This window comes from Buteo buteo, chromosome 27 (genome assembly GCF_964188355.1).
Source record: "Buteo buteo chromosome 27, bButBut1.hap1.1, whole genome shotgun sequence".
NCBI classification, from domain to species: Eukaryota; Metazoa; Chordata; class Aves; order Accipitriformes; family Accipitridae; genus Buteo; species Buteo buteo.
Window position 1 is genome coordinate 9,476,732 of NC_134197.1, and position 25,024 is coordinate 9,501,755.

A 25,024-nucleotide genomic window follows, 5' to 3' on the forward strand; every position below is an offset into this window, starting at 1 on the left:
TCTATGCTGAAATTCTTGTAAACTTCATCTCATTCATGATTTCAGACAGAGTATAGAATTGTAATTTGAATTAAATCTAAAGGAAATTCTTGCCCCAGGTGCCTGAACTAGGCATGTTTCTATTTACCAGCTCACAGATGAGTATTGCCCATTGTAACCACAGAAGTCGCATGGATAAATAAGCTCTGTTCCCTGGCCACATCTGAATTCAGTGAAGCCGTTATTTACCCCCAAAGTAAAAAGAGAGTTTGTATGTGCCAGTCCCTGAACTGCTTTAGAGAGAAAGAAGCATATCCCTAACTATGCATCTCTCTCATTCAGAATATGCATCTTGAATCCAAACTTGTGCTAAAATTAATGGAGAGACTGATGTATTTCTGGTATAAACATTCAGACGGACAATCAGTATCTTCTCTTTTGCTTCAGTCATTTGCCATGTTTAAGCTATTTGAAAGCAGTATTTACTTCATATTTCTAGTTTCTCAGAGTAAATATAATCTGAAACATCTGGAAAATCCTTATATGCTAGTCATGCTGAAGTAATGCTCAGGGGGGTTGTGAGCATGCTTACTGGCTCGAGCAATGTTTTGGATCCCTGTCCTCTGAATTTGATAGAAAGCAAAATGTAATATCATTTTACTTAACCCCACAGTATCCAGACCAATACAGTAAGCACTTTGCAAAATATATTGGGCAAGATACATGAAAGGTTCGGTGATTGAAGACATTTAGCTCCTATTGAAATGAGACTAAGCAAACTTCAAAAATTTGGTTGCAATAATTTTTTTCCCATTCCACAGCAAACAGTTAATTTTATGTAAAACTGATTCTTCTGAGATCCATCCCCAACAATGTAAGAAAAACTACTGTTCAAAAGCAATGTGAAAACTGGTATGGCAGCATGAAAGTTAAAATCAATGGCAAAGTTCCCAATAACTAAACTGGAAGCAAGATACTTTTATGATTTCAAAGGAGATGCACAGCATTAATTGTGTTCCTAAGAACAATCTCTCTTTTCTAAACACAGCGCTAAGAACGGCAGGATTTCGAAACGGCAGTTTGGGAAGCCGACCTAGTGCTCCTTTTAGAAGCAATGTTTATCAGCCAACTGAGATGGCAGTTGTGCTAAATGGTGGGACTGTAAGTATCAAAATGTGATGATTTAAGAAATCTTTGATATGCAGTGATATATACAACCACGACTAATTGAAAAACCTGCTTTTAGCTTATTCACTGCAGGGGGGAAAGCTATAAATGAAAATTCGGGCAGCAAAGTATGCATGTAATGCTTCCCTTCCCTCTAGAAAAGATGTAATTACAAAGTATTTTGCATTTCTTTACTTGGCCGTTCACATTTTGCAGTGTAGCTTGAGTGAACAGAGTTCTTTAGTGAGACTACATATTCGATGGCCCTTTCAAATTAAATTTGTGTTAAGGTATTTAACATGACTATTAAGTGAGACAATTTCTGACTTGATTTTTTTTCAAGATGCTGTGAGTCACACAAATGTTTATGGGCCAGTACATTAAGTAAGAATCATTGTTGCAGATAGTGGTGGTCTCTCACATATTTTCCATTTTCTTGTAAAATATATGTAATTCTTTGTAAGTAAGTTACAGATGCGTACGTCTCTGGGAAAGGGATTCATAAAAGAGGAATATAGAATATTTTAATGTTAATAGCATTGATTTTTTCTTTCTTAGACAATAGTTTGGCATGCCATTCTTTGATAGACCTGTTTTTCTGCAGCCTGGTTGTTGTAAGAATGGCTTAGTGATCTGATGCCAAACAAACTTTCTAAATGTTTTTCTCTTGATGTGTAATTTGTACTTGAAGACATACCATATAGCAGGCATACTGTTGAAAAAGAAGAATTTTCATCCCCATATTTTTCATGCATACCTACATGCTTCTTAAAAATCTACCCATGAGCCAGTTTATCCTCATGTGAGTTGGGTTTTCTTTATTTTGAATCATGAGCTGATTCCATAACTCAACCTCTACATTTAAAACCAAGTAATGTGAACTGATTGCAGGTGTCTTTTTGTTTTTAAATAAGTAAAGTTTTGGTTGATTTTAGTGAACAAGAGGGACCTGTGTTGGTAAGACAGGGGGAAACAGACCAACTTGAATAAAATGAAAAGGCTTGTGCTTTGCAGTCAGTAATGAATAGCATCCTTCTGATGCTTGGATTCATCTACGCCTATGTTTTCTGATACCAGAATATGCAGCTTAGGGAAAAGGCAGTTCAAGGATGAGAAGCTGGAGAATTTGTTTGGGGGGGGGGGGGGTGTGTGTTTGTTTTGAGGTGGATACAAAGCTTAATGGAGAACATCAGGTAGTAAAATGAGAGGTTAATGTGTATATATAGTCATGGTTTTTACAGAGAGGTCAATGTACTGTATGGGTGGAAGATGAGTTTCTTTGTATCACTTTTCTCTGGAACTACTGTCTGGAAAGCTGTCATGTACGTGTAGCATGATAACACTGATTTTTGAACAGACTAGATCTCTCAGTTATGGGTTTATTATCCTTATTTCCAGATACCAACTGCTCCGCCAAGTTACACTGGACGACACCTCTGGTGAAAGGCTGTAGGCTGTAGAGAATAAGAACCCTTGTTGCAGATGTTGTTCCCTGGCAGTGTGTCTTTGAGGGAGGAATCCATAACAGTACCAGAACAAAGCAACAAAACATCCAGGAGCTTTTGAAATCCTACAGAGGATTTTGTCTAAATGTGAACACCACTGAACTGATAAGATAACTGCAAAAGCAAAATTGTAAAATTGAGACTGAACCTAATTTAAAATAGAAGTAGGCACACCTTAAATTGGAAGAGGGGGATATTGTATTCTGAAATGTAAGATACTCTCTTGTCTGTAACTAGTGTGTGAGGCAAGCCTGTTTTTGTTGGTTGCCAGTTGCTTGCAAAATACCCTCCTCTCACCTAAACTTAATCAATGTTGCCACAAGAGATTGCCACTACAGTGTGAAAACATGCAGGATTTCTTTCCATTTTGCTCCTTTTCCCTTCATTTCAACTGTCATGAGAAGTACCTTGTTTGCTTCATTATCTAGCTGTACTATACAGTCACATAGCATCATGTGTAGTCAAGCATTGTCACTCTGTGGCAACTAAATTACCATTACACTGTAGGCTGATACTCTTCTCTTTAAAGAGCTGGTGTAGGAGATGCAGTTCTGGAGGGATGAAAGGTCTATGCATGTTTCATGCGAGTTCTAGAGCTTCTCGAGGCAGAGAGAACAAGTGTAGGTCCAGCACAGGCGGCTCTCCTCGGCCGTGTGGGATCAATTCCCCATTGTTCCAGCCTCAACCCCAGGTGCGAGCAAAGAGCCGCGCGCTCTCACGTCTACTACAGACAAAGCCATTACGTGAAACTTTGGAGGGATATACTTTTGCAAAGACTTAGCTGGGGAGAGAACGTGACTCGAGTTTGCCAGGAGGAGTTTGTTGTGATGGTGGATTAAAGGCAACCCACTGTAATGCCAGAGCCAGCCTGTTCTGTTGGGCTGGTCTTGTCAAGCAGGAAAGCGGTGGCAGCTGAGAAGTACTGACCACCTTTCAGGAGAAACTCAGCAGCGGTTAGGGTCAAGACCTCCCTTTCTAATCCCTGTTCATATGAGTAGTCCCCTTGACTGCAGTTGTTTGTGCATTTAAATGTGGTTGTGCATTTTAGTGCCTAGCTAGTAGAATCTCCGTGCTGGAGGTGGTTTGTTGTTGTTTTTGTTTTTTTTTAAGGTAGTTTCTTCCCTAGTCCTCCCTCTCCCCTCCACTTTTTTGAGTTGATATAAGGCAGACTTTCTCAAAGCTTTTTATCTTTGTTTTCTCCAGGTTATTTAAAAGGTTCCCATTGCCCATTGTTTGTGCCATGGTTTTTCATTACGTTTAAGCAATCATTCCTTTATTTAACATTTAACACATATCGGACATTGAAAACATCACTGTATCCTCACTGTTTGGTCAATGTTAATCTTAGCTTTCCTCGATAATACTAAAAGCTAATTGTTTTTACTTGAGGGCATAGGAAACGTATAACAATTAAACTTTGCATATGCTGTAATAAAAATATATATTTTCAAACTAAAAAAAATATAATGTACAAATAACTGAATAGCTTAGTAGCTTCACAGAGAGAAGTTACTTGCTGTATACTGCAAAAGAAAGACAAGCTTTTTATTTTTCAAGAGTCTTCCTGATTCTTCATGTACCTCCATTTCTACTGAATTAGGAACCTAGTCCTGCAGACTTGTACTCCCACGAGTAGTCCCTTCGACACCAGTAGGTCTACATACAGGTACAGAGGCTGCAAGACCAGTCCCTAAGTGTTGCACACAGATATATATGTGTATATATATGGAAAAAATATATATTGCCATTCTTGCCATGATCATCTTATGGGGTTTTATTTCAAAGCCCTTCTCTTCCAGAAGCAATGTTTTTCTGTCATGCATGAGTAAAGGAGTATGTTAGCTCCCCCCTGCCCTTCCCTCCTTGAGGCAAAGGAAGCATGTGCTTGTTTTAGGGATTGCTTATTTTATTTTGTAAGTAACTAGATGGCCTTAGTAACCAAGTAGGGTAGGGGTGGATATTGCATGCTATTCAGTAACTTAGAAATACATTTTGCTTGTTTTAAGCAAAGCTTTGATCAAATAAGTATTTAAGATAGTGATAGTTACCCAGAAGATGCATCATTTGGAACAGTAAAAAAACTATTACCATCATTTACCTGCAGAATTTTGCTTTTAAAAACCAATTGAAAAAAAAACCCCTCATAAAACTCTATTTTAAAAACATATAAGATGACCATGGCATAAATGGTAGGACAGCTTTCTTTTTAAAAGTTTATCATGCTACAACCAAGATTTATGAATTATAATACACATTTTACAGACCTTGGACAAAATCTGTACAAGATATAGTTATCTTAAGAAACGTTTTTTTCTTTTTCTAGATGTGACTGAATTGATAAATAGAGTTCCCAATCCTGCTCCTGACGAAGTTGTTTGGAATTTGAGGCCTTTTGCAAAGATATGGCCAGATCCTACAAACTGCTACTCACATGACTAGTCTCATTGGGTTAGTCATGTGGACTATTCACAAAATTAAGAATTAGCAGGATTGGGTTTAATTTGTGGTGGTGAAGGTGTGGTAATAGATTAGGAGGGTCTTTATTTTCCAACTTTATACAATTAGTAATAAGCAACTTTTTTTTTTTAAGTTACTAGTCTGTGATGTAAAATGCCCTAAATAAAACTGTAATTGAAGAAAGGCACCTTTATGTTAACTTATATTTTTGTTACAGTAAACAAATTGTTTACTTTTGCCTTTTATGAAAGTTATCTAGAATGTAGAGCATCTGTGAACAACATAATAAGTAAGTAAGCACAAGCCTTTCACAGTTCAGTTAATTATAATTAGCTTTTACGCTATAAAAGCTACTATGTTGTCCCTTGATGGTTATGTGCTCATGGTGTTTCCATACAGAAAAATGAAATTGTAAAGCATCTGAAAAAACTATTACCAAAACAAGATTTATAATAACTGGCTTTTGATCAATGGCTGGAAAAAAGTTCAAAGCCATACTTTACAGATCCTGCTTTCAGATGAGTTGAGGGTGTTTGACACTTGCCAGAAAATATGTAGCATCTTCAGAAGAACACTCTCAATACATACAGTTGTTTCTATAAACAAGGTACATGAAATACTATAGAACTAGGTGTTTCTGTTTTTAGTCTAAACACAGGCATCTTGGTTGGCTTTGTTTGAGCTTGATGCCTTAGGTCAAACCAAAGGGCATGCAAAAGGGAGCATTGTAGCTTTTATAATAAAACAATTGGACTATTCTACCAACTTACAGGATTACAAAGCAGGTGCTTTTTATTAATTGATGAGAGCTAAAGCTCATTTTTGATAGATAATATATATTTATTAAATGTATTAATGTGTGTTTTATAACGTACCCTTTTTTCCGCTGATTGTTGCATACTGGTATCTTATTAAGTACATCTTTAAAGGATTTTCAAGACAATCAATGTGTACCACGATGACTGTACATAAGTATACAAAACTACAGAGGTTGTAAAGCATGGGCAAATGTTTTATTTTCAAAATGCTGTTCTTAACGAGAATAAAGGCTTTACTATTTACTTACAATGTTTGTGTTAACTTGGTGTTAAAATCCACCTAAAATTTTTCCATTACAGTAAACTAATGGTGCTACAGACAGCATTGTCCTGCGGTGATACCGTGGGTGCAATTTTGCAATATAAGTTAAACTAAAGGAAACCAGCTCCTAGAAGCTAGGGCTACATTCCTTCACCTTTGGCCACATTCCCACATTTACCCTTAGCTCTGGCACCTATCAAATCCACAGTGAGCCAGTCAAGGAGCTGAGCAGGCAAACTCTTAACAGTACAAGTGGTATCTTTTTTTCCAGTTGGCTCAGCAGTTTCCTGTACTGGCTCAATTGCTAGTGCTTGTGAAAAGGAGGGAATAGGATCATACAGCTGGGGTTGAAGAATGCAGGTTGATAATTTTTTCTTCAAATGGTTTGATTTTCCTGATCTGATGCAACAGCCAGCATCACCAACGAGGAAAAAAACACGGGCTGGATACTGGTGTAACAGTGAAGACAAAGTCTGTGTAAGTGATGGAAGAAATCTACGTTGAGCCACAGCAAGAGTTAGAGGGTATCTGTGTTTTATCATGCTTTCATTCAAAACAAGTAGACCTTTGTTTGACTTGTATGGAGTTAGTAGTAGAACTGCAAGTATCTTCTCTAATTGTGAAATTATAAAGGCCTAAATAAGACTCTGCTTGACAAGACTGAGTTAAAAAAATAACAAGGGCTCCTTAGCAGGGGGCCCAATCTGATTTTTATTCTGCTTGCACCTTATGTAAGTAAGTACACGTACACAAGATTGCTGAAAATGCTATCGCTGTGATCTTAATTTTTTTACACTTTCTAAGCACATGTGCTAATGATAACAAAAGGGCCTTTGAATTTTTCCGCTGCAGAAATACAGAGCAACCCTAGCTCTCATTGCCTTCAGTTGGAATTGCAGAGGCAGAGTGTTTCTGAAAATTAGACCATTATGAACAGAGCCTGGATTCGTGTAAATTGTCACAGCTTTGCAGAAGTCAGTGAAGATACTCCAGTTTATAGTAAATGAAGATTTTTCCCTTAGTTTTACCACTTGCCTACATGTGAGTGTAACCCCATTTATTTCATCAAGAGTTTTGTCCCTATCAGAAAAGCTTGCAAGTGAGCATTCAGGAACACAAGATAAACACAGACTCAAAATTTTTGGCTAAATGTGCACAATTCCGTCTGTTTTAACAGAATTGTGCTCACTTACACTAGGACTGAATTTTGTCTTGGCATGCTGGGTCCTTACATAATCTCCCTTTGATTTACAATACCTCACATGTAAAATTGTAATGCTAAGAGTGTTTCTAAATCAGTACCACAAAGTTTAGTGCATGAGCTCTGTGTTTTGTGATACTGGTGAGAAAACTAAAATCAAGATGTTGAATGTTTTTGTGTATGTTTTTCCGAGCCTTCCGATTTGCTTCCCACTGCAACCATATAAATAAAACATTAAATACTTAACTTTCCAAAACATCCACAGAAACAAAAAAGTAAACATCCATACTTCCACAGCGCATCCTTTGTTGTTCAATAAGTAAAAAATAAAAATCCCCCACCCAACCCCAAAGACCTATTTCTTCTATGCATGGCATTTTTTTTGTTTTGACACAGCTTCAGCACTCAGATACTTGTACACAGTTCTCAGTGCCATCTGTGGGAGTTGTGCATGTGTAGCTGAGGGCAGAGTTGTTTGCTAGTAAGAAGTTATTGGATTGTTCAAAAAAAAATGAAAGCAGCTCTTTGAGCTTTTTGCTTTGAAGAATTTTCAATTAAAGTCAGTGATGAAGTCATACAGTTCACCTAGTATATAAATATATTTTTGTCATTTAGGACAACAAGCAAGGTCAATAAAGAATAGTTTTTCTGTGTCTCAGTGGAAAGAAGAATGTTATCCATGTGATTGCAAAGGGTCTGCCAAATGGGAAAAATCAGTCAGACAAAGAGCACAGGGTTGCTTGCTGGAGTAAACAATTCTAAATGAACAAAAGCTCTACATAAAAGTACAATGTCCCACCCCCCTAGTGAAAGCTGTTTTCAAAGCTCTGTATTCTTTCAGAGTGCTGTAATACAGATTAACCTAATGTTTTTCTTCTGCTGATACAACAGTCTGGTTCCTCAGTCTACTTCTGTGATTTTAGCTGTCATATACTCTGTTAATATTTTAATATTTACAAACTGCCTTTTAAGTTACAAAGATAAAAATCTGGTTTTCTACTCCCTATGCTTCAGAAGATGCATCTCTACTGTACACCTTTCACATCAATTAAGTTTGTTGGGAGATTTCTCTATAAAAGTTAGCTAGAGGCAAAGAAGGCCAAATATGCCCCTAAAATCTCTTTTTGTACATACAGTTTCAGGAGCGCTTAGTTACCCTTCCAAGGCATGCAACCGAAAACCAGCAAACAAAATCCTCTTGGTACATACCCAGAATACTAGGCTGCAACAGGCCCATGTGCTAATTTAAGGTGCTCAATGTGCTACCAACCTGCAAGACGTCAGCTCACAGAAAACAGGAAAAGTGATGGATGATGATGAGGAACATAGACAATACCTTAGAAACCCAAAAGATGACTGCAGTGGCAGGACACACCCTATGTTCTACAATGGTCAAGGCAATATGTGCTCAGTGTCTTGCTGGCACAAGACTCATGGATTTTAGGGCTTTTGTTTGTACAGCTGGTAAGGAGAAAAATCAGTGGATTAAATATCCCATGTAACTATGAATGCCCCATATACAAAATACTAACTATTGTGTTGAATTCTGTCTAATATTCCTTGATGTGATGAGGCTGGCCTTTGCAAATATTTCATAAAAATTGCAACAAGTTCAAAACCACCAGGGCTCACACGCACTGTTTCACATTAAAATGAGCAGGTGTTCTAGGTAGCTGCTAGCAGTGCTTTTAGCCAGGAGCGTCCATGTCTCATCATAACCTGTGCTACTTAAGCATAACAATTTCAAATCACATCACACTAACCAGGAAGCACAGGTTGTCAGCATGAATCTGGATTTCAGGCAGTTATTTAAATAGTTTTTGACATATACTTGCTTCCTATGCAGATAGAAAAGTAAGATGTCCTCAGGATTCAGATAAGCTGGAAAGATAGGGAAAGAAGCTGCCTGGCTAAGTCTTTTCACTAGAAATTTCCATTGGAAAAATGTGTTTCTCAGGCTGTGACACCTCAAACTGAACTAACTTGCTTAAAATACTTTGAAATGCCTAAGGAAGATGTTTAGTTTGTATATTAGCATAGCTCCCATGAAGTTTAGAACAACTTATACTAGCTGATAATCAGCCCGTTTCTTTCAGACAACAACACGTATCTAAAAGCAATGAATAGTGTAAATGTCAATATGAGCAACTAGCTTACAACCATGCCATTCATGGCATGCTGAATTTTAACCACTTCAGTCTTAGGAGCCCTACCATTCATTCAACAGAGCAAGAGAAAGACCCATTTCTATTTTCAGTTTCATTTAAAAAAAATAATAAAAGTTGAACTTTAACAGCATAGTTCCCATTTTATCCCTCTATGTCCCAAGTCACTGTGTGCAGCTACGCTGGCAGATTCCTACCGTTGCAGAACTGTGAATCTACTGCAATGGAGACCATGTCTTTTTCTTTACAGAGATATCCTGCATGCTGGGGAAAGGCGTATGGACATAACTGGGCAGAACAAACTGCCCGAGGATGCCAGTTACGCAGTGGCAATTGCAACTGTGCCCTGCTGCCAGTCTCAGGGCAGTGCCAAGAAAACCATTCTCACAGGAGGCTGGATTCCGCTCCCATAAAAATGACAAACACCTTAACTCCCAAGATGTTTATGTAACAGAATGTGTGAAAATTACCTACAGAGAATGCATAATCACTAATTTAAGGAGGTGCAACATAAGATTTAAATAAAAGTAACACAATCATGATCATTGGCAGCATGATCACAGTGTTTCATACAGTTTTAAAACCAGCTCCTGTTTTAAGCCCTGAGACAGAGAGCAACTGAGGCCCTTAACTGCTATGACAGTGTTAAGTTAAAAAAACCAAAACTCACATCTTACTTCCAATATTACGGTTTCTATCTATATAGATTATATAGTTTCTACTGTTAGGACAGTTGAATTTGTTAGCACTATGTTTCAGTCTCATTACTCTTATTTTTTAATACAGAGTGAACCTGAGTAAACTATGCTTTAGTCACATGCGTGTTCTAAATCATAGGACACTATAACCATCACTACAATAATAAGCACTAGTGGAGACTGTCATTAATTTCCTTGGAAGTGAGGTGGGGGTTGCTCTGAAGAGGTTAGCACAACTGTTAACTTTTTGACTTGCTGCTCCCACTATAATAAAGTTATCTGTTAGTTTGTCTGCCACGTGTCTTGGAAATGCAGCTCATTTGACATAGTTTATCATGTATGTGTTGCAATGTTTAGGCACAGATGAAGGCTAAAGGAAGCGTTGGCTTTGAATGTACTTGGATTTACTGTTTCGGTTAGCTCCTGGGAGTGGAATACTCAAAAATCTGCAAAACTCCTATTAGACGTCTGAGGATTGGCGTTTGTCCTATTTATATATGCATTAAGTTCAAACATCTTTACCATCTATTTTGGATAATAGACACAATTTTCCCTCATCTTAATGCACAGGACTGACATTCTGGTTTGAGACTTGGTGGTTTCAGCTTAACAGTGAACAAACTATGACCTACTTTATACACTACTGTATAATACAACTGGTTTGTGACAGTAGCTTACGAAAGGTTTATACACCCATACTCTTTATTCTGTTTAAATCATAAGAACTATGAGAATTACATTTAGTAATTTAAACAGTTGAAAACAGTAATGAAAAACACCACAGACTCAGACTATAAGATGAAAATCCATTAAAGAAAATCTATTGGAATAACTTATTAGCAGGGGCTTAGAGTAAAATATATATATAGAAAGGAGTTTCACCCTAGCCTCCCAATGAAATGCCAGAGAAGCCTGAACATGAAATTGGAGCCACCAGCAATCTTTCTGAAATAAGACCTGACTTTTAAAGAGACAGTTCTTTATAAAGTGTGTATAATTTTAGCCTATTACTATTGGAAGTCAGCGTGTATGCAATTGTTAGTGAAACCTTTCACTTCAGGAAATCTTCAGTCGCTAGTGATAGGAAAATGATGCATTAAAAAAGATATATTAAACAAACAAACAAATAAGAAACCAGAAATTATGCCCATAGACATTCCTGCTACTCACGAATCTGAAATGGAACTGTCAGAGGATCACTCATCAGAAGAGGCTTCTGCAAAATGGATATGTAAAAGTGACAGGACAAACCTAATTCTCCAAAGCAGCAACAGTTTGTAAAATGCTTAGTCTTGCCTCCAAGATGTTAGACAATAAACAATTTCAGGGCATTTTTTTATTCACTTAGGATCAGATTAGGGAAGCAAGAGCTGACGTACAGGAGACTCCCAAACACCAACACCCAGTAATGGAGATGGGAAAAAAGGGCTTAAAGATCTCTACCAGAATTTGTTTGTGCAATGCACCATGCTTTCCTAGTATTTTGACAGAAAGATTAAGAATTCATTTGGATATAACTGGATGGCATTTTTATAATTCAAGGTGTACAAAGAGAAAAGAAATATTGGAAGATACAAGCATTAGACTAGATGAACAACTGACATGAACACCTGAGTTTAGGAGAGAACAAACTACACAGAATTAGGTATACTGGAGACTGTACTGCTACTGATTATCCAAGTGTCCTCCAAATCATTCAGTGACCTGAGCTTCATGAAGAGACAGCCACAGAAACACAACAGTTTAGGGAAGATGACTGGACTGAGAGAAAAATCCAGAATGAAGGCAATCAGTTTATCTTCAGTGCATCTGATTAATGCAGGGTTTTTTTCCATGTAAATAGTCAAGATAGAAAAACAGAATTGTGAAAATAGAAAGAACTGACCAGAAAGGGAGAGAAATAATTCTGCAGTAGCAGGTCCCCAGCAAAAAGCATTTGGGGATTTACAGGCAGAAGACAATATGGGCAGAAAACCAGAATGCCAGATTTGCTGGGCAGCTTCATGAAAACCACATTTACACCCACTAGCCCCTCTTATTTCTGAAATGTTTCCTCCTTGCAAAATATGATAGGTTCTGTGAAGTCACCAGATTTAAACTCTTACACAGACTAAAACAAATTATGAGGTAAAAAAAAAAAAAGACAAGTTAGTTGTTACATCGAAAAAGACACCCAAGTGACTAATACTACAGTCTGGGCTTAAAGGGAAGTCTGGGGCAAGTAGCTTGTATGTTCTGCAATCTGTCACCCACTTCTCTGCTAATCTCTGAATCATATTTTAAGACTCCACTAACAGTTCGTGGTCTTTCCTTCCCTGCCTTCCCCCTGCCCTTTCTTTTTAACCAAGAGAGTCTCAAGTCTAGTTTTGCTGCAAGACTGTTTGGAGGTTTTACTTTTTTAACTGGTGACAGCCTTTTCTCCAGGCTATTAACGCATCTCATAGTTATACATTGAAATTTTGGTTTTGTATATCTAAATGACTAACAAAAAACACCAACAGTATTTTCAATAGAAATGCTCCCATTTTTTCACTATTATCTTGAAAAAGGTTAAATGAAGAAAAAGAAGAAAAAAAAGATTGCAAAACCCATGAAGAATTTGTCCTCTCCTTTAAAACAGAAAAACAAACAAAAATTATATAATCACACAAAAATCACCAAATTGCAATTGTCCTTTCTTCCATTACAAATCATTATTAACAACTGCAGAGTGATGGGTAAAAATACAGCTTTGGTACTGGAGGATTAGTTCAGACTTGTGCTAGCAGATACACTGCTGTGCCTGTATAAGCACAGTTCAGAAGATCACATATTTTGTAGCTTATCTGTATGATCATCTTTCCTTTTTTTTTCCCAAACATTCCCAACATAGTTTCAGAAATTAAATGTTACTGTAATCTTTATAACTTTTCAAAGACGTCTGAGTCTGGGGTGTGGACCAATAAAGCGGAATCTGCATCATGAGTCTTATGACTTTTATCGCTACATTCTCAGCTGTTAGTGCCAAGATTAAACTTTCAGAAACATCTCAAGCATCTTGAATTAGGCTTGATGAAAACCACCACATACTCAGCTATCGGCACTGCTTTGTTCTTGGTTTTTCTTTTTTTTTTTTTTTTAAAGAAATTTCAAAGTCTTTTGTGTAACTGAAACCTTATACATGTGCTTTTAAATCAAAAGCAATCACATATATGAACCCATTTTAAACTATTTTGACTGCAGCACTCTTGTTTTCTGAAAGAAACAACCAAATACCTGTAAATACGGTAATGTTTTAAAAACAGCAGAGTTAAATTCTTTTAATTGCAGTGTCCTACTGACAGCAAATAGCCTTCCACTTCAAACCTGTTTATATGGCTCAGTTTGAAATGAAATAATTTGAGGAAATACCTGCAACATTTCAGATAACATATATGTGTGTGTGTGTATATATATATATATAATAAACAGATATATTAAAAGTGTAAAACCATGGAATATGGAAAGGTCACCACTTACAAGAGCTCCATAATGAGATTAATTAAAGAATTACAGCTACAGTAAAAGGAGGGCAGATGAAATTAGAAACAAATTATTTTTTGTTTAAAATCTTCCTAAAACATGACTACATTTCAACCACCTTTGGTGAAAGTGGGGAGAAAAAAAAAAAAGAAAAAGAAAGAAACTCTCACATAAAACTGATCAATTCCTTACAATTTACTGAGCTGAATTTTCCTAAATAAACCAGAGGTGCAGTCTCTTAAGAAATCCATTAGCTATTCGCACTATGTCTTTTCCTAATCCAGCATTATTACCTACAGTACATTTTAATTATTTTTTTAAGCCTTGTGTAAGATGTCGCATTTATATATATCCCCTTTTCAATATTTTCCTTGGGAAACTACTCAGTCCTGCAAACATGCATGCGATTGTAACTTCATTTGTGGCCCCATTAATAAGGATCCATTAGAGCACATGACTATACTCATATGTTTATGTGTTTATGGACTGAATTCCAAGAAGTTTCACAGTGTAGCTGGGTTGGTTGGGTTTTTTTTTTGGTACTGAATTTAACATTTTTCCCTTCCTCAATTCATTCTGCTTTGATGTGATATGATTATTTACTTTGATACTACTACACTCAGCCATCCTTCAAAAGTATGCAGACTAGACTTCCCCAGTTCAACTTAACTTGGTAAGCATATTTAGTTTTTGAATCCTTCCTCGTAATTCAGGTGGAGCCATATCACAGCTGTATAAAGAGCAACTGACTGCATTTCCTTGCTTCTCGGCAGTATGCATCTGTTCCTGCTCTAGCGCTACTAAAATATGCAGCCTGTTCTCCCCTTTATCTGCAATCTCATTCATAATTTCAAGGATTCTTCAGTGACAGAACACCTACATTATGAGTTCTTCAGCATGTTGCTGGTTGCATCTTCCCAAGGGAAAAGATTCTTTCTACGGAAGAAGTATTTTTAAAATCTCTCAGTATAGGCGAGTAACAACCTACTGCCAAAGGATAAATACAGCTTGAAAATCGACTGGAATGTAAAGGAATATTCCCTCCTGTATCTGGAAATCACCCCACACACCCCCACCTGCTGTGAAGATTAATTTCTGTCTCAGTTTGGTTTAACTAGATTTTCCACAAACTGTGTACATTCACTGTTACAGAAGTACCTTGCACAGCCCAGGCTATGGTTGATCTGTAAGAACTGGTAGCTAACAGGGTCACATTTGTTTTTGCCATAAACCCAGGAATATCTATTTCTTTTACTATTCTCCCTAAGAACAATGCTTTTTAAAAATAAAATTTTACAAATTTTACACAGGTAAGAAGAAGAAAAGAAAGCCCTTAGGAAATAAAATAGCTGAAAGTACTACAGAGTGTATACAGAACCATTTGTCTTTCCAACAGCACATCAGCAGAGAAACAACCACTGTAACAGACACTGTCAGTAACGTGTTTTGTAAGTGATGAATGAAGATTTAGGTATTTTCATTAAAAAGTTTAAATATTTTCAAATTCCTTTCATTGTAGGACAGGTACTTTTTCATTTCCAGTGATGTCTCATCAATACTGCATCTGCACAGCAACGCACACAACTAGATAAGGTTTGTCCACTGCATGGAGGCACAAATCAAATTAACCAGGTCGTTAACCAAAAAGTGAAGGCCAATTTCTTCTCGGAAACATTAAAGCAAAAATATGACTGGAGCTATGTGAGAAACCAGCTAGGAAACAAGAAAATGAAGCAAATTATGTCCAGTTTCAAATGGATGTTTTAGGCTGCAGATATTGACGAAATTGATACGGACAGCCCTAGATAAATGCACACTGGGAAAAGAAGTTCTCCTAAACAGACAATCTCATGGTAGATCATCAGCCTCATGAAATCAAAAGCAGGTCTTGCTATGTGTGTGTCACAATGTCACATCCTGCTGAACATGATCCTAAATAACATGCAGATTATTAAGCTACCTATTTAAATACATTTACATTAATGTAATTTCAGCAAATTGGAATAATAAAATCAGAAAGGACATCATCTTCAAAAAAAAAAAAAGCCCCAGCTCATCTGCCATTCACTCACATCCTCTGGAGGTTGGTTCTTCTGTAGAAGGTAGTATTTTTAAAAAATTGTGTAAAATATTCTGGAACAAATTTATCCCATCAGCTGTGCTATATTGGGGACAATTCTCTTTCTCTCTACAAGTCTAAAGCTGTGAGCCACTAAACTGAGTCTTGAGTGCTATGCTTCTCTCTACATTTTCAGTCTGAAAGTAGAAACTGTTAAGAGTAAGGACTATCACACCTGAAATATAGATCATTTTGTGGAATGTAATGTTACAGCAGTAGAGCAGTACAGCAAACAAAATGTCAGCTAAGAATACTGTAGCTTTATGATCTTAGGTAAAGGCTGAAAGAAGCACACCTTTTTCTTTGCACTCAAAAATAAATTTACCAGGCATATGCATTAAAGAGGTCAACAGTCCTGCAAGATGCTATTAATTTATAAAGTAATTTTCATGCAAAGTTTTCACATTTTTTATCCCTTTTCAAGACTGGTAATAAACAGTATAAAAGACAGTGAAAGAAGAATAAAGAATTACAAACAAATTAAGAGAAGAGACGCTTTAAACATGCTGTGAAGTGGGGGGAGAATCAGTGGTTTATATCAGGCTACATTATACCCTGGCCTACCAAACCAAGCAGACATACCATGTAGGGTATGGTTTCACATGACACAGCAGGCAGAGGACAGATTAGCTGATCTAAAAGTGAGCGGCCATCACAAATGGGCAGTTTTCCTTCCCTCTGTTACTGTTGCACCATTTCCCTTATATTGGTTGTAAGGACTGGGTCATTACCAGGCAAGTCAGTTTATCAGGCTGGTCCAGCAGAAAACTAACCCCAGGGTCAGCAGAACAGAACTGAAGAGCAGTTCTTTGTCAGATCCACCAGCTGAACCAACTCACCGTGAAGCCATGATTGCTAGAGCTGAGGAAAGGAAAGAATGGCAGAAACCTTGGTCCAGGAAGGACAGGACTGCCTTTTTAATGGGGAAGTTGTTGGATCACCTTAGCTGCCCCATAAAATCACACTCTTGGTCCCTACTTGAACACCCCCCCCACCCGAACACACCCAAAGTGTTTTGTTCTTGTTGAGTTCTAATGAAAACTAAAACTTCACTATATGTTTCAATAATGTTTTAACACACTTTCTGAAACCAGAAAAATAAATTAGGCATACCTTTGGATTTTTTAATTACAATCAGTTTACATTTCTAACTTCCTTTTAATATCCTTTTTAAATATCACATTGGTCAAGATTATACAAACATGCTTCATAAAATTATACATCTTTGCCTAAAACATACCCATGAAATAAGGTGTGCATAGCATTGTCCTGAAAGACACAACAAAACAGAATCTGACTGTTAGCTCACATTAACCGAGTCTTTGGCTGATATTTTCATGGAAGGTATGCTGATCTTTCTAGTAGTGTCAATAGAATCGCATTACTGCTCGAGTCAGCATTTTCTAAAAGCTATTTGGCAGCTCACCATTCATCCCCTACAGTTAGATTCAACACTGTTTACAGCATCTAATAAACAGGGTTAGAGTTATATAAAAATTTAAGAGATACTTCATTGTTATTCTTAATGTAGTTAACTTTGTAATAAATTATTGCTTAAAAAATGTTTTTCTTCTTTTTCTTTTGATCATGAAGCTTAATGCTTTATTTGTGACATCTGAGTTTCTAGTAACAATAAATGCTTTGTCCTGCTTGATGTGAAGAGCTCAGTGGTTTAATTAAAGGGGATTAATTGAATTAACTGAATTAATTAATTAAGAAGTAGTTGCATTATGCTATTCATTATTGTATGAGTGCTCACTATCCACTTCAGCGGAAAGTCAGCTGGGTTAGATCAAATCACTGGTAAAAGCAGTTTAAACTAACCGTGCTAACTTTACAATGAATTAGGGTTTAATGACATTAATAAACAGCAGAATAATAATAGCAGAAATAAGAGCAGCTGGAGCACTAACAAAATTAATTATAGCGTCACAGCTGAGATTGATAATGAAAACCCCTGGACGGTAACTTCTCGAACTAGTACAGCTGTTTCCAAATAGCCATCTGTCTGGGCCCCAAGGCTATTTTATGTATGGATACTCTTAAATTAACTTAGCAGAGCTCAGTTAAGGAATTACAGAAACAATGTGATAATATTGAAAGCTAATGTCATATAGCAATATGAACTTGCACTGGTTTAAGAAAAAAATTGAAAAGGGGCAATTTTACAGCTTTCTTTGAAGTGGTGAAACATCTGTGTGTCCTAGAGTCCTAAAATAATTGATTTGATGACAGGAAAGCTCCATGAGAGTGATTAAAAGGAAATTTGTTTTTCCTTTTGAAACAATTGGCAAAGGCGGCAAAGGAAATCTTATCACTACATTACTCAGAAAAACAACATAAATATAGTTTATAGAAAGATTAAATTTCTTCAGAGACAGGAGTTTTTTGGATCAATTCAACTACCAAATGACACAGTCCACTCCACCCTTAGTCCCTACTTTTCTTAGTTGCAGCATTTTGAAAATGGTGAAAAGATGAAATCTTGTCCTCTGAAAATGCACTTGTAATTTTCACCTTTAAGATTTTACATGCATGGAAGACTGTAAACTATGATTATATAATAATCTACTATCATATACGTCCTTTTTCACAGTGGTAAATATATAGGTTTATTTCTTAGAAATAAGTTGCAAAAGTATGCATTTGTAACTCTTACTAGTATCGTGGACAATGGAACATGTGAAAAAACATGCCTTGACGAGATGATATAAATACTAACAAATTGAAAACAGAGAGTCCAAGACACAAACATGAAACTTCAATCATTTAAAATGAATTAGCAAGCCTACTAGGTCAACTTCTATCATCACCTTCAGGAATGCAGTTTTTCAACAATTAACACTGACGAATTAAACATGTATTACAAAGAGAAGAATTTGGCTTTTATTTTTTAAATTTATAGTGAGATTAATTTTATCATAATAAATTTGAATCCACTGTTTTCAGACCTTCAAAACCAGATCTATTTATGTCTTCTTTTTTAAAAAAAAGCCCACTTTTTTTTTTCCAAAGTAAATTCTTAATAAACCATAGTAAATAGGGTATGAAATACCACAAAGACTTGAAGAAAACCTTGGTTGCTCTGGCAAAGTTTTCTTTACATATCAGTCAAGTCTGCTGGAAGACAACTTATGTCTCATAGATTTTATTTTTCATCATTTTTGTACACTGTTACTAGTTATGACTTCGTTTAATCTTCTAACTCTAAGCTACTAAAGCCAAGAATTCTACTTCACTTACTGCATACAAACACCCCATATATACACACACACATAAATGCAGTTTTTCCCTGGTGTGATGTATGATTTTGCTCCTCAGAATGAATTCTTTCAGCTATAAAATATCTCATAGGCAATTCCATGGGTTGGTAAATAAAACCTGTTCTTTTGTGGATTAAAACTGCAATATAAATATGAATAAATGTTTGGAAAAATCTATGCAGCCCTTATAACAAACTGCTATCGCAAAAAAAAAAAAAAAAAAAGTGACAGTCTTCCAGTTTCGGTATTTGTACTATAATGTATATTGCCCTGAAGAAAATTCTTCTTGTTCTGAACATTTCATAATTAAGTGAAGCAGTGATCAAAAGGTCCTGCACATAGCACAGTACAGACACAGAAAAGCGTGTCAGATCATAACACCTTGCAATATATAATACTGTAATAGCAAGGCAATTGAGGAGGCCATGCATGATACATAAAGGAAAGTTTTGAAAACAATGTCTCTTGAAAAATTACTCTTTTAGGACAGCTTTGATATCAGCTGACTCTTAACTGTCTTTATGATTTAAAAAACTCTACCCTGAGAATTCTGCAGACTGAATTCACGCTTGGGCCTTCACAGCTGAAATACAACCTGTGGGAACAGCTTTCATTGTGGTCCTGCTGTTGGTGTAGACATGCAGAACCGCTTTTGAGGTTGTCATTCATTACTGTCTTTGTTAATTATAAGCCTGCCTCTCAATGGATCTAAATACCTACTCAAAGAAATCTATTGCTGTTTGTATTGGTATCAGTATTAGTGCAGACTCCTCCTTATGACAAGAACTCCTAACACTGGGAAGGAACATTGGAAGAATGTAAAGCATTTTGAAGTGTACCCAGAACACCAAGTAGTTCTGCAATTGGAATTGGAAAAGTAGATTTCTCCACTGGATATTTTCTAATGAACTCGGGGTGTAACACATATAGTATAAATCTTGCAATACTGCAATGGAAGCAGATTTTACTGGACACATTCTATAAAATAGCATGATGCAGCTGAAGCTAGCCAGCAGGAGCTTCAATCCAGCTCACACAATTTCCCTGGAGATCATGAAGAATGGCTGTTTGGGCAGGAAAAGTACCTCCAACAGGAAAATGCTTTTCCTTGCACTTGCAAACATGCGAACCACAAAACCACTCAGTAGCTGCTGCTGTGTCTCTCATCACAGGGAAAGCAGCAAATCTGGAGAGGCCTCTCCCTCTGTGCAAGAGCTTTGTCTAGCAAGGCCAAAGGTAAGGTAAAGGACAAGGTAAGCAAGGAGGAGTTGCTGAGGTTGTCCAGGTCCTGGGGAACATGGTGGATGCAGTACTTTAACATGATTCTCTTAGTTGCAAACATTAAATCACCACGTCGTACCAGCTTGTGCATGTGACTGGCAGGTGAGCACTGCAGAGGATTAAAGGAGGAGGCACAGAGAGGCAGCTTTTTAACAGTCAACACTGTCCTAGAGGATAAGAGTTGCCACTGATTCACTTCATGTTATGTGACAAAATGTGGATTACTTCAGAAAACCAGAGCAACAATTTAAAATGTTTGCTCCCAGTACTGCCTGGAGTTTGCTGCACAGCTGTTGTGCGAGAGTGGGTTTAAATACTGTTCCACTTTACACAGTAGAGGAGAAATTGTGTTACAATAGCACCATGTATTAAGATACTTATTGGAAAGATTTATACTGTAACTACTGAATACTGTGTTCATTAGAAAATACCCAGTGGAAATACCTACTTATCCAATTCTGATTGCAGAATTAGTTGGTGTTCTGCATACACTTCAGAAGGCTTGACAGCAAACTTAACACAGTATAATTGCAACATTACCCTGACTAGATGTCCCAAAACCCAATGCTATCCAACAGATGTGCAAGTACAAATAGGAAATAATAGAAAAGAAGTTTAGGCAATCAAAGATTTGCCAGTGGGGGAGCTTGAAAACATGGAGGACTTATCAATTTACAACTTTGTGTTTGCTGGTATTATAAAAAGTAGCCCATCTGGAAGTGCGGGAATTTCACACAAGAAAGAGTCTAGCATTTGTTTAAAATGTTACTATTATCCCCAAGTGCCTATTACATTTATTTTGTGTGAAGGAAAAAACATAAAAATAAGGAAAACTGAAAACAAGGGGCTATTTTGTAATCCCAGTTGTTATAATGATTGTTACTAGTAACAGATTTCTCTTTTCACATATGTGAAAGGAGAAACTCCTTTCACCTTTAGGCAAAAATTTCAAAAGAAGATTGCAAGCAGAAAGGGAAATGTGTGGGACTTTCATGCCACCCTTTTAGGCTGATCTACTTGTAACTAATGATAGATAGAATGGATGCACTATAAAAAGTGAAAGAATAATTGCAGTGCATCAGGTTAATGACCTGACTTCTGTTAATTCCTTTGACATTTACAGAGCATGGACTATTTTATAATTAAAATGCTTCATAGGGAAGTTTTAGTTGTATCATCTATTAAAAAGCAGGACAGTTTTGAAATTAACAATATCCACAAAAGATTTGATGACTAGAATTACTGAAGAATTGCAAGGCTCTAGTCACTTCAATGAGCTCCGAATGCTACAGCAGTGATGTTAATAAGTACTCTTTATGTATGGACGTTCTTACTGTAGTTTCTAAAATAAAGGATACTGTGAGGATGTCAAACACTTAATTCCAGAATCCCCTATTTTGTATCTGTGCATGAGTACAATAACTCAATTTAATTAAAAAGGACAGTTAAGTTGTGTAGAGAATAAGGAAAGAAAAAAAACATTTGAGTGAATACCCAGCAGGACATATTCAATGTCTCAGCTTAGACTTAAAATGTGTAGAAGTTGGACACCTGAAGGTGAACCAACAAAACAATGGTATGGTCTATAGAGGCACCAAAGAGAAAGAGCTCCAAATGGTGACCTACAAATATTCAATGCTGAATGAAAAGCTGCCTAGGTCATTAGGCAACATAGGACAGAGGCCTCCCATTAAGCTGCCTAATTCCAGATTGCATATTGACAATTTTCTGTCACTTGAAATCCAGAGTTGTAGATTTTTCTGGATAGTAGGTATCTAACTGACCAGGACTCAGCATTTCAAAACCTTTCACAGAAACCTGATTCTAAATTCTTTCACCCTGCAGGGATTCAAATATACGTCTTTTCTTTCTCAGTGAAGTCCCATGAAAACCAGGCTCAGAATGAAGGCATTGACAGATGTGCCTTTGTGTACTGAGCTCAAGAGGTCTAAGCCATGACTTGCCCCTGGCTTTTAACTCCTGCCAATCACCTGGAGATTGGCACTTCCTCAGCCATGAACAGTAACCAGGTATGAGAATACCATCTCATATTCTGCTCAATTTAACCAAGCTGTGGGCTGCTGAAAGTCATTATCCCTCTCTCCCCCCAGTTCACTTTCTCCTTTTTGTTAGATACAGCAATCATCTGGCAACAATGTTGTGGAAAACTAACCTGCCCCATACCAAAACCTGTCACTGATCCAAACCCATGGTGCAGTTACACAATCACTAAAACCAATGCAAGAACTAGAGAGTGGGATCAACCCTTTTGGCAGCTCCCAGTTTGATCCAACTGACTGTGTGAAACTGCACCCTGAACGCTCTTACGTAGTTCAGGGCAAAGATCAGCCATCTGACAACACATCTGCAACAGTGCCATCAGACTGAAGGACCACACAATGGTGACTGGTACAACCTAAGTTTCCCTCTCTTCAACACATGAACAACGTAGCTGAATGACCTCTTTTCACCTCCATCTATTGGTGTGTAGTTCACATCCCTACATGTATCACGCTTGAGTCCAGCCCACAGAGGCTGATAACATGTAGGAGCTAGTGAATCCTCCTGCATTAGTAGACAAAGAGGCTGGGTGAATAATCATAATTACACCACTGTGCCTGAGTAAGTGAATGATAACTTTGGCCCTGTCAGTAAAGCTTTGTCTACAATCAGGGCAAAAAGGAAACAAATTACAGTGTCAGTTCTTAATCTGGCCTCATTTCCCTTGGCAATTATATTGGGTTGTTTGGGTTTGTCTTCTTTTTTTAGAACTGTACAGCTCAACTTCTGCTCTAAATAACTACAGGAAAATGCCAGTAGAACACTTACCAGATAGAAATCCCACAGTTCAGAAAAACTGTACTACAACCCATCTGGTAAAAATCAGTATTTACATGTAGTGTAGCTGGTAGAGGTCTGATCCTGCCCTAGGAAATACTGTGCCAGTACATTGTCACAGTCCTCTGAAATTATTGAGTTTTGGCCCTGTACTGTATTCTCCGTTGCCGCTTTCAGCTATACAGGCAACTAACTTACTCTAAGTAGTGACTGCAAAGAAACAGCCAGGCATTTCCACCTGACATTATCTTCTCACTTGGGATTAGCATCCTACTGCGTGTCCTATTTTTTAATGAAACTTGAAGTATAAAAATTCAACCCAATGTAAAAAAAAAATTAAAATACACAATTTAATTCACTTACCTTTGGCTTCCTGCTTAGTCCAGAATTCTTTCACTCTCTTAAAAATGTTTTTGTCCTCTCTCAACTGCTTTTGCCACCGACGTAGCTCTTGTACTTCACTATCACAGCGGACCTGGGAAAGGGAAAACAGAAAATGTAACTAAAATTATATATGTTCATGTTACCCAAGATGACAATGCAATTTTTTTCATGGGCTGTGGCTGGGTAAATATGTGACATCCATCCTTTTTGCTGGGCCTGATATAAAAGCACAATCCCAGAGGTTTACAGTTTTCAACTTATACAGAAATAAAACCCACATAATTGACAGACCCCATTGAAAACATAAATATGCCAATTAGGGGATCATTTTGATTACCAAGGACTCCTGAGAATGTGACTGCAGTGAGATGCTTATTCTTTGAGTTAATTAAAATTTAAAGCGTTATGCTGAAGGGTATTAGTGCCTTTAGAAAACCACAACACTATAAAATCAACCCACTGACCAATATAATAGAGTAGAAGAGGAGCATAAAGGGTCGTACAGCAGGAAATTTATTCCAGCAAACTGATTCACACCTGCTATCAGCTGCAAATAGGCTTACTGACAATCCCAGCCATGCAATTTTCACAAACAGAAGAGCCATTAATCTGTTATTTAAAGTAATTGGAATGAATTACATGATATCTATTCTTTGTCAGTCAATCACCCCTATGAAGGGCGTAATTCTGCTTCCACATAAAATGACAAGAGTCACAGGCCTTGACTCCATTTAAAATTTAAGTTGAATTCTTCTATTATTGCTTTTGTACTGGTGTAGATCCTACTAATATAAGAAAGAGCTAGCTTTGCATCAACAGCTTCTACCACTCTGCTACTTAAACTTGTTCTGAGCAGGATTTGATTAATTAGCAGTGTGTTGCCAGTTGTCTACCTTGGCATTCACACAATTACTACCTTCAGTGCTAAAGTAAAAATCCAGAATAGATACCATCCCTCTGACAATAGTGGGACAGGAACATGCTAGTATTAGCTTAGACGTTGGTAAGTGATTATTCTCTTAGAGTCATATTCAAATTATAATAGAACTATTAATGCAGTTTCTGTTTTTCCTAAATGTTATATATATAAAATGTCATTATGTTTTAGGACTTAATGTCCTAGTAATTCAGGCTGAAGTTGAATTACACGGTAGAAACAAGGAGCAATAAGCTTGGTTTCTCCTGGACACATTTTTGCTTTCAGAAAGCAGACTACTTAGTTTTCTAGAAAATTTCTTATATTTATTTTATTCTTATAAATGATATGGTAATGAGTTTGCTCTGTGATTTGAACTCAGTTATTCTATTCCATTACACTCTGGTTTTGTCCCACTTTCCTGAAATACATACAGAGCAAAAGAGCAGGACTTACTTTTCCACTAGTTT

General features: G+C 37.0%; 2 protein-coding genes across 5 annotated transcripts in view; one reads left to right on the plus strand and one right to left on the minus strand.

Annotated features, from left to right (window-relative positions):
* GPRC5B (G protein-coupled receptor class C group 5 member B) overlaps positions 1 to 6,170 on the plus strand; it is a 16,974-nt gene extending 10,804 nt beyond the window's left edge. For 3 of the 4 annotated variants that reach the window (XM_075058402.1, XM_075058403.1, XM_075058404.1), the window contains exons 3-4: positions 1,028 to 1,140; positions 2,545 to 6,170. In XM_075058402.1, the coding sequence (XP_074914503.1) occupies positions 1,028 to 1,140; positions 2,545 to 2,589 (158 nt within the window). In that variant the 3' untranslated portion in view covers positions 2,590 to 6,170. The remainder of the gene's footprint in view (positions 1 to 1,027; positions 1,141 to 2,544) is intronic. The other variant, XM_075058405.1, reaches the window with a different exon arrangement.
* IQCK (IQ motif containing K) overlaps positions 1 to 25,024 on the minus strand; it is a 55,384-nt gene that overhangs the window by 3,437 nt on the left and 26,923 nt on the right. The window contains exon 8 of the mRNA XM_075058406.1: positions 23,618 to 23,729. Within this exon, the coding sequence (XP_074914507.1) occupies positions 23,618 to 23,729 (112 nt within the window). The remainder of the gene's footprint in view (positions 1 to 23,617; positions 23,730 to 25,024) is intronic.